Source organism: Epinephelus lanceolatus, chromosome 7 (assembly GCF_041903045.1).
Source record: "Epinephelus lanceolatus isolate andai-2023 chromosome 7, ASM4190304v1, whole genome shotgun sequence".
NCBI lineage: Eukaryota > Metazoa > Chordata > Actinopteri > Perciformes > Serranidae > Epinephelus > Epinephelus lanceolatus.
Genome location: NC_135740.1, coordinates 41,435,461 through 41,444,380, shown reverse-complemented (window position 1 = coordinate 41,444,380; position 8,920 = coordinate 41,435,461). Strand labels below are relative to the sequence as shown.

The 8,920-nt window shown below is 39.2% G+C and overlaps 1 protein-coding gene across 2 annotated transcripts; it reads right to left on the bottom strand.

Moving 5' to 3' along the window:
- Nucleotides 1-62: 62 nt before the first annotated feature.
- arl9 (ADP-ribosylation factor-like 9) lies at nt 63-6,806 on the bottom strand. Of its 2 annotated transcripts, none has more exons than XM_033632455.2 (4): nt 6,378-6,806; nt 4,456-4,633; nt 4,177-4,352; nt 63-2,141 (listed from the first exon to the last, which is right to left on the bottom strand). In XM_033632455.2, exons 1-4 carry the CDS (start codon nt 6,633-6,635, stop codon nt 1,965-1,967), a joined length of 789 nt encoding a protein of 262 aa, XP_033488346.1. In that variant the 5' UTR covers nt 6,636-6,806; the 3' UTR covers nt 63-1,964. The 2 variants fall into 2 exon arrangements, with proteins under 2 accessions (XP_033488346.1, XP_033488347.1); XM_033632456.2 differs by having other exon boundaries at nt 6,387-6,804.
- Nucleotides 6,807-8,920: the final 2,114 nt, after the last annotated feature.

Sequence of the window (8,920 nt, the reverse complement as noted above, 5' to 3'; positions counted from 1 at the left end):
ATGAGCAGAGAGACTGTGATGTATGTTCAATTCTCACAGCTACAATAAAAACACACCAATCATTTTAGTGGAAACAATTTATTTGAGAGTTACAAAAACTGTATACAAGACAAACTGTTCACACAATGCTGTATGTTAAACATGTTTGGTATTGCGGGAAAAGCTCTGACAATCTGAATGACATGTTTTGAAAATGTGCTCTTTGAAACCTTTACATTCGTCAAACACAGTACACATTAAGGCTTTGCACATAACAATGTAGCTCCCCTTCATCCTAACATTAACAGCTAAGTCAAATCTTAACAAATTAAACTGTATTAAGACAAAGTAACAAGGAGCAAACAGCTCCTCTCTGAACAGCAAAAACACAAAGGTAATCCAAAAGACATCTGGTTTATATTCTTTTTTAAGATAAATTCCCTTTTCAAGTTAAAGACTTAACATATGTAACAATGAACTTGTCAAAAAAAGTAATAATGTTTTTAAAGCTGTAATTCTGTGATACTCAACTTGTGGTGCGGGTGCCAGATGGCTCGCCAACTATTTTTGTAATTCACAGTGATAATAACTTGACTCACACTGGGATTTTTTTGCACTTAAAATGTAAATAAAGTGCCAGAGTATATAAAAAGCATCAAAATAGAGCTCTTTTTTAATTCAAAAATAAAACAAAAATCCAGAGGAGGGTCCCTCTGAGCCCCCGACAGAGGTCTGGGAGAGACACCCCCGCATACAGCTGACCTCTTGGCAAAGATGAGTGAGGACAGCAAAAGTTCAAAGGCTGAAAACAGGCAATTCTTACACTTACGTTATTGTTTATTATCCTGTCATTTTGAAAAAGTGGCCCCGGGGAAAAGCAAGTTGAGTATCCCCGCTGTAACCCAACAAAGACACTCATAGTCAGAAAGTTATTCAATAGTGTTATTGTTTGGTAACTCTCTGTCTGATCATTCAGTAATAAAATGACGACTAAACAGCTGATTATTGGAGCAAACAACCTCCATTATCTGCTCTACCTGCTCCATTTAACAACTGTTTAATTTAGACATGAAATAGTCTTGGTGTACTGATGAAATTGTGTTTTTAAATATTAACGGCACATCAGAAGGCTTGTCAGTGCATCCCACAAGTATAATGTCTTTTTTCCTTAAAGCTGTAAGAGTCAAATTTGCATGTTGGCGGCCCCAGATGGCCGAAAGACGTCACTGTTCACATCACATACCATCACAAACCTGAACATAGGAAACTTAAGTTTTGTGTTTCGCTTTGAATTTTCAGCACAAATGGGACAAAAAGTGAGTGAAAGTAGGGATGGGAGCCTCTCTATGGACTCTTGTGCTTGATATGTAAATCTTGCCCAGCACAGCTTTAAGTCTTTATGTCGAGGTATTAAATATTCTCTGATAATAATGATAACAGCACTTTTACATTTCTGTTGTAACAGACTGTGAGCTCATCGGTGGTGATAAAGCTGCTGCCAGCAGCCACACAGATGGTCCAAGCGAATCTACAGCCTGAAATAAATCCACTGTGATTCTGTACCGTGTGACGATCTGCGCTAAAACCTGAAGGCAGCTTTAGAGTTGCTCGTGTTTCCGTATCTACAGTGCTAAATGACACCAGGAGAAAGAAGAACACAGTGACAGTCTTGCAAAGTGAAACATTCACGGATGAAAATAAATCTTTGGTGATGATAAAATGTGAACGCATGTTGTCTGGATTGTCCTGTAGCGTCCTGGCTTATATGTAATTTGGTAACAGAGCAAGTGAAATTTTACACTTTAACACCCAGAATCTAGTTTTTAATCCCAACTCTACCAAAACAACAAAAAAAGTTTTGATTTCCTCATAAATAAATAAGAGTGTCAGCCGACCTGGTGTAATGAGAACATTTAAGTGAAAAGGTGCAGAGAACTTATTAGACTTTCTCTGAAGGATTAAGTGTCAACCACCCACAGAGTGTTTTATCTGTCGTCACAAACCATCTGGATGATCAAGTCCCAAGCGTCCTGAACACCTGAGCTGAGCTCCGTTTCGCCCTTCTTCACGTGGGTGCCGATGAGGTACAACCTGCGGTCGCCGACCTCGGACAGAGACAGGGCGTCATGGAGGTCGGTGATGCTGCAGGCTCCTGGAAGGTCCTGGAATCATGAGACAAGCATGGTGAATACCTCAAGGTGGAGATTGTAATCACCCCCTTACTACATTATAAAGATACAGCAGAGAGCACTTGCTCCATCATGAGTTTCACTTTTCAGATTCTAGGGCAGGATGGTCTTCAGTTAAAGTTTCTCTGCAACTTCAAGGAAACTACCTTCTGAATATTTTTGGATTATTTATGTAAAACATCCTCTTTTCTCACTTTCGTCCTCCTCTTTTCTTTCAAACTTGGACTCCACAGAACCTGCTCATTTTTGTCTGAATTTTAGTTTGTAGGCAACTGTTAAAGCCTTGATTTTAGGATTTCGGTCATCACCATCTTGGTTCAGAAGTGACCACATCTGTGCAAGAGAGTGGAGCTGTGGAGAAGCGGGAGGTGGCACTAAAGGTGTGTTTATAGTTGTACGTCAGCTCTATGCATAGCCTATGCCTTGGCCGATGCACGTGGCCTACGCTCCTGTGAGCACTTATACTTGTGTTCTGGTGTGTCTGTGTCACTCTGCAGTTACACCTCCAAAATGCTATTTGGTGGTTCTGTGAAGTGCTGTTAAGTTTAGTTGATTCAAAACACACCTACAACACACATTAAACATGACTTAATGGCAACAACATCTAACACAAGTGGACAAATTGTCTTCATTATAACTCCCAAGGCTCACAGCCAAAAGACTTGTCTCTTTCTAAACACGTTTTCCAAACAAATGCAACATGCTAACTTATTAGCATAAGTCTATGGCATTTTACATTGTATAAATTAGCCTAGCAGACTTTCCTCTACTCATATGAAGCTGGGATAAATCATACACAAGACTTCCAACTTTATTTTGTGGGGGCTTTATTGTTGTCACACGTCATTGTTTCTTATCTGACGTCTACTGACCTGTCAATCACAAGGTAGCCACGCCCTGAAGCTTACCCTGGTTTATTGTCTAATTTACCCTAAATGGGACCATAATTTGCTAAATGAACATCATGCTGCTTTGAAGAAGACTTGAAACTGGCAATTGAGACCATAAACTTGTTTGGAAAATGTTTACTGAGGTAATTAATCAAGTGAGAAGTAGGGTCCCCTTCTTGTCGACTTCTATACAATCTGAACCAGTGGAGTCTCCCTCTGCTGGCCATTAGCAAGAATGCAAGTTTAAGGCACTGTTGCATTGGCTTCACTTTTCTGTGGAGTAGAACTTGGGCACACACAAAAAAAGCACCTTTCTGGACTTAGAGGGCTTTGGACTTTTCAGACCACGAGGCTATATACACTTCTTTTATACAGTCTATGGTTTTACTCCTGTGTTGAAATCAGAGTACATTAAAGAACATCTTAAAAATATGCTTTGGGTTGCGTTTACTCGGGTACAGTGCACATGAAACATGACCTATTACTTGGCCTGTGTAGACAGCTTGATTAGGACTGAATCTGTTCCAGATGCACAAACAACTGGAGAATGCAGCTGAAACAACTCCTGTGCTGACACACTGTTACTCCTTATGTTAAATACATCATCTATTTGGGAGTGATGGCAGGTCATGATTGTGTTTTAAATTTTAGTTGTGATGCTATGACTTACAATTGGATCACACTTTTACGAAGCTCTAAGCTGAAACAATAAAATCTCATTTGAACACTAGAGATGAATTTTTTGATTAACAGAAAAGGAATCAGCAAATATGATGATGATCAAAAATTCACCGACAACAGCTTCTGTTCTGGTTCTTTATGTGAGGTAATAAAAAACTGAATAAATCTGGGTTATGGAGTTCTAATTGGACAAATCAAGACATTTAAAGACATCACCGTGGACTCTGTCAAACCACAACAGATATTTATCACAATTTTAAGACCAAACAACAAACCAAGAAAATAATTGGTTCATTAATTGCTAATAAAAAATAACTGTTTGTTGCAGCCCAGTGAAAACAGAGTCTCTAATTATAAACTGCTGCGAGTTCTTCGAGGACAACAGGCCTGCAGGCTTTTGTTGAAAACAATCTGGAGTGTTTTCCTGTCACACTCACCTGTTTGTTGGCCAGGACCATTAAAGGCAGGTGGGGGTCAAAGGCCAGCAGCTCGTGTAAGTGCTTCTTAGCAACGGGGAAAAGCTGCAGGTTGGAGGAATCGACCACGAACACCAGCAGCAGAGCCTTGGACATGTACCTTTGCCAGTACGGCCGCAGCTCCTCTTTACCTCCAACTGACAGACAGACAGACAGACGGTGACATCAACATCAGACTCATGGCGTGAAGAAGAAGTGACAGGTCACACTGTCAATCATCTCTTCTGGGTTCAAACTTACTCTCTAGGAACTCGATGTGCAGGTCCTCTCTGTTGATGGAGACGGCGTTGAAGCCCTGCGTCGGCTCCATGTCCTGCTCCTGGCACCCGGTGGCCAAACAGTGCAGCAGGCTGGTCTTACCGGCTCCATCCAGACCCAGAACCAGAACCTGAGTCCCTGCTGACTCCACAGGCTTAGACTGCAGCACACACAGATCACACACATCAGATTAATGCTAAAATAAATTTCAAAATGCTGATGTGACACAGACTCTGGACAGTGTTTAAAGAAACAAAAAAAATTAATGGATTGACTATAAGTTTAAATATTTATGTCTATTTTAGGGCTGCAGTTTACTATTACTGATTAAAGGTCCAGTGTGTAGGATTTAGGGGGATCTATTGGCAGAAATGGAATATAATATAATATGTATGTTTTCTTTAGTGTATAATCACCTGGAAATAATAATCGTTGTGTTTTCGTTATCTTAGAATGAGACGTTTATATCTACATAAGGAGCGGGTCCTCGTCTATGGAGATCCCCACAGCCATGTCTGTACAGTAGCCGAGAACAGACAAACCAAACACTGGCTCTAGATGGGGCCATTCACATTTTTTGAGAGAGCGTAGGAAACACTTATTTTTCTAACACGAAACCCCTGCTGTAATTCAGCTCAAAGTAAAAATTTCCTGAACATCTGGACCAGAAAAAGAGTGGGCACACATCAGCAGGGCGCTGGGCGACATGCCGAATGAGCCTTGGAGTAGGAAATACACTAATGTGTACATGAAACTGTTTTCTTCTGTGTTTCTACTTGTTTTAATCATTAGGTTCATTTGTTTTAAAGAGGAAGAGACCTCTGCTCTCGGTAAAAACTCCCTGAACAATGAACACTGACGGAGTTTTAACTCGGAGAAGTTAAATTAATCATGTTAATCTAATCTGTACACATGACATGTATTGCACATCCTTCCTCAGTTGCTCTTCTACCAATTTTTTTCCTACTGAAGGGTTTATTCCAGGGAGCTTTTCCTTATCCGCTGTGAGGGTCCAAGGACAGAGGGATGCCAAGTGCTGTAAAGCCCTCTGAGGCAAATTGTGACTTGTGGTATTGGGCTTTATAAATAAAATTGAACTGAACTGAGTTAAATTGAAGAAGTTTCAGCTGGTTGCAATCTGCAATCCTCTCCTCTGGACGCCACTTAATCTCCCCGTTCCTTTAATCTGCAGATTATTTGTGTGATTATTTGATAATCCTTTGGCCTTTAAAATGTCTGGAATTGGTTAAAAAACAAAAACAAAAACAAACAAATATCACAAAGATTTTTAATTTACTGTTTTTTAATTTTTTTAATTTAAAAGATCTGCAAATGTTCACAAGTGCATGCAACTAGTGAAAATTAGCTAGTTTCACTTAAAATAGACTCAAATGGCTGACTAATTTAAAAGTTTGTTTAGGTTTCTTTCACTGGACCAACCAATTAATTGTTTTAATCTCTTAGTCTGTGAGGTCCTACATTTCCCAGAGTTCCCCACAGCAGCCTCCAGAGAATTTATCTGAAATTATTGCTGTTGTCACAATATAAATAAAAGTATTAAGCTGGTTGTAGTTTTATTTGATTAACTCTGGATAATGTTTATAATGAAGGCTAAAGTTAAAACACTAAATGTTTTCTCCAGCTGCTGAACTCTGGTCTATTTTAGGCTGTAACATTAGAAATGTCTCCTTCTTCTTCTACTGCTACTAAACAAGTAGAAACCTCAAGTTTTAATCCTTAAACAGTTTAAGAAACAGAGCAGCTAAATGTGCTCAGTTTTTCTTTGCTTTTGTCCTCGTGAGAACATTTTAGAAGTTAGCTTTCTTTAAAATAAGTTTATGTTTGTAGTATAACGTTAATGGTACACTGTCCACCGGCCGTTTCCATGAAGGTGTGTCCGTTACCGTTTTTACCTCCGATGCTTTCGGAGCTTCAGCAGCAACAACCGGCGCCTCCTCAACGGCCACAACAGTCTGTTCTTCCTCTTTTCTCTCCTCTTCATCTCCCTCTCCTTCCTTTCTGGCAGTTTTCCCGTCTTTCTCCGGCCGTGTTTCAGGCTTCCCCTCCCCGGAGGAGGACGCGTAGTTCCAGATAAGATAGGCGAGTCCTCCCGCGAGAGCCACGGAGGCGCCGAGGACGCCGGCTGCTCTCAGACCGGACATGGTGCTCAACAGCCGGGTTTGTTTCTCCTAACTGCCGCTCTTTACCCGACCGTTTCCGCCATCGTTTGACTTTTAGTGAAGATTTCACTTTGTGTGTTCACCTCCTCGTCTTCTTCTTCTGCTCAACAAGTGGATTAACAGACAGGAAGCTCAGGAGGAACTTCTTCAAACGGTATTTCCGGCATGAAGCGCTGTTTGTTGATGCAGTGTTGCAACCTCACCGCCTGAGGCCGCCATTTTGAATACAGCGTTTTCATGATATTCACAAGTCTGCCTCAGAAAACACATCTTAAGTTAAGATTTTCCTTCAAGTCATGGTTAAGGTTCCCTCAAAATAAAATCAATTGCTCGAAACACACTTAAGTCTTCTCCTTAAAGTGTCCTTAAAATGTTCACCTAAGTATTAAGGAATCCCTTTAGACTGTTGCACAAAAGACCTTAGCAACCAGAGCAAGGTAAAAAAAGAACTTAAGGTACCTCTGACTCTATCTTAACTGCAACATGTTTATATGATGATAAATTAAAAAGCTAACACACCCTGAGAAGAGTCTTTCTGCATCCAGGAGAACCGAGCACATACTCTTTTGATTTTATACTTAAGGTTTTACTGAATTCGTTTCTGTTGCAGTTTCTTTCTACGATCATTTTCTGGTATTTCGGGGTCAAATTTACTTTGTAGTTTGTGCTTTCTGTGAATGTATTCCTCCAGAAGTTTAATCTTTTCCTCCTCTGACCAATTTGCTTTTCTTGTCGTCTTTTCTTCTGCCATATTTTCAATTTAATTCACTGGTATCAATCCAATATCATAAATCACAATTTGCCTCAAAGAGCTTTACAGCATACGACATCCCTCTGTCCTTGGACCCTCGCAGCGTATAAGGAAAAACTCCCCAAAAAACCCTTTAACGGGGAAAAAATTTCACTTCATTTCACTATCTAACTATAAGACAACTTTGTGAGACGATAACAGACAAACAAACAATCTCCATGAAAACTTTTACCGCTGTAAGATCTCTTTCAACACAGTGAGTTAAAGTTTTTCCTTACACTAAGGAAACCTTTTAAGGGATTCTGTGCAACTGTGTAAGGCCCTCAGCTAAGGACAAATTAAGCCTTACGTGTAATACTTAGGGAGAAAACTTAAGGTGTTTTGTTCAACCAGTCCCAGAATCAGAATCAAATATACTTTATTGATCCCCGAGGACAAATTATGATTCGTTACAGGCGCTCTGATGTAAAGAACAGAGAATTCTAAGTAAGAATAAGAGTATGAAATAAAATGATGCAAATATAAAGTAATAAAATGAAATAAAATTAAATTAAATTGAAGAGAAATAAATATGTGCATTATGCTTTTTCTTTTTACCAAACATGGAGAAATAAATGATTTATAGACTGTATCATAAAGATATAATCTTTATATATAGTCATTCATTATAAACAGTGGTAGAAACTAACTAAGTATGTTTACTCAAGTTGGCCACTGTACTTAAGTACAATATTAAGGTGTTGTAGTTGTTATACTTGAGTATTTTTTTTCTGCTGCTTGCTTCTACTTGACTTCTGAAGTTACTTGTTATTTTGTACACTAAAATTTAACTTTTGACACATAAATAAAAATCATTTTATTAAGTAATTTCAGTCTTTAATTGAGTCCTTGAAAGCCTTATTTTGTGTGTTTTGAAAAAGTGACAAAATCTGATAGTGCTTTAAGAATATTCCATCCTTTTTTTTTATGCCGATTAAATTTATCAAGTACTTTCTAAAATAAATATTTTTAAATTTCAGTTTACTTGCCTCATTTCCTTTCACTGTATTTTCTCTGCTTTGAAAACATACTATATCTACAGTACAGGCCAAAAGTTTGGACACACCTTCTCATTCAATGCGTTTTCTTTATTTTCATGACTATTTACATTGTAGATTCTCACTGAAGGCATCAAAACTATGAATGAACACATGTGGAGTTATGTACTTAACAAAAAAAGGTGAAATAACTGAAAACATGTTTTATATTCTAGTTTCTTCAAAATAGCCACCCTTTGCTCTGATTACTGCTTTGCATACTCTTGGCATTCTCTCGATGAGCTTCAAGAGGTAGTCACCTGAAATGGTTTTCCAACAGTCTTGAAGGAGTTCCCAGAGGTGTTTAGCACTTGTTGGCCCCTTTGCCTTCACTCTGCGGTCCAGCTCACCCCAAACCATCTCAATTGGGTTCAGGTCCGGTGACTGTGGAGGCCAGGTCATCTGCCGCAGCACTCCATCACTCTCCTTCTTGGTCAAAT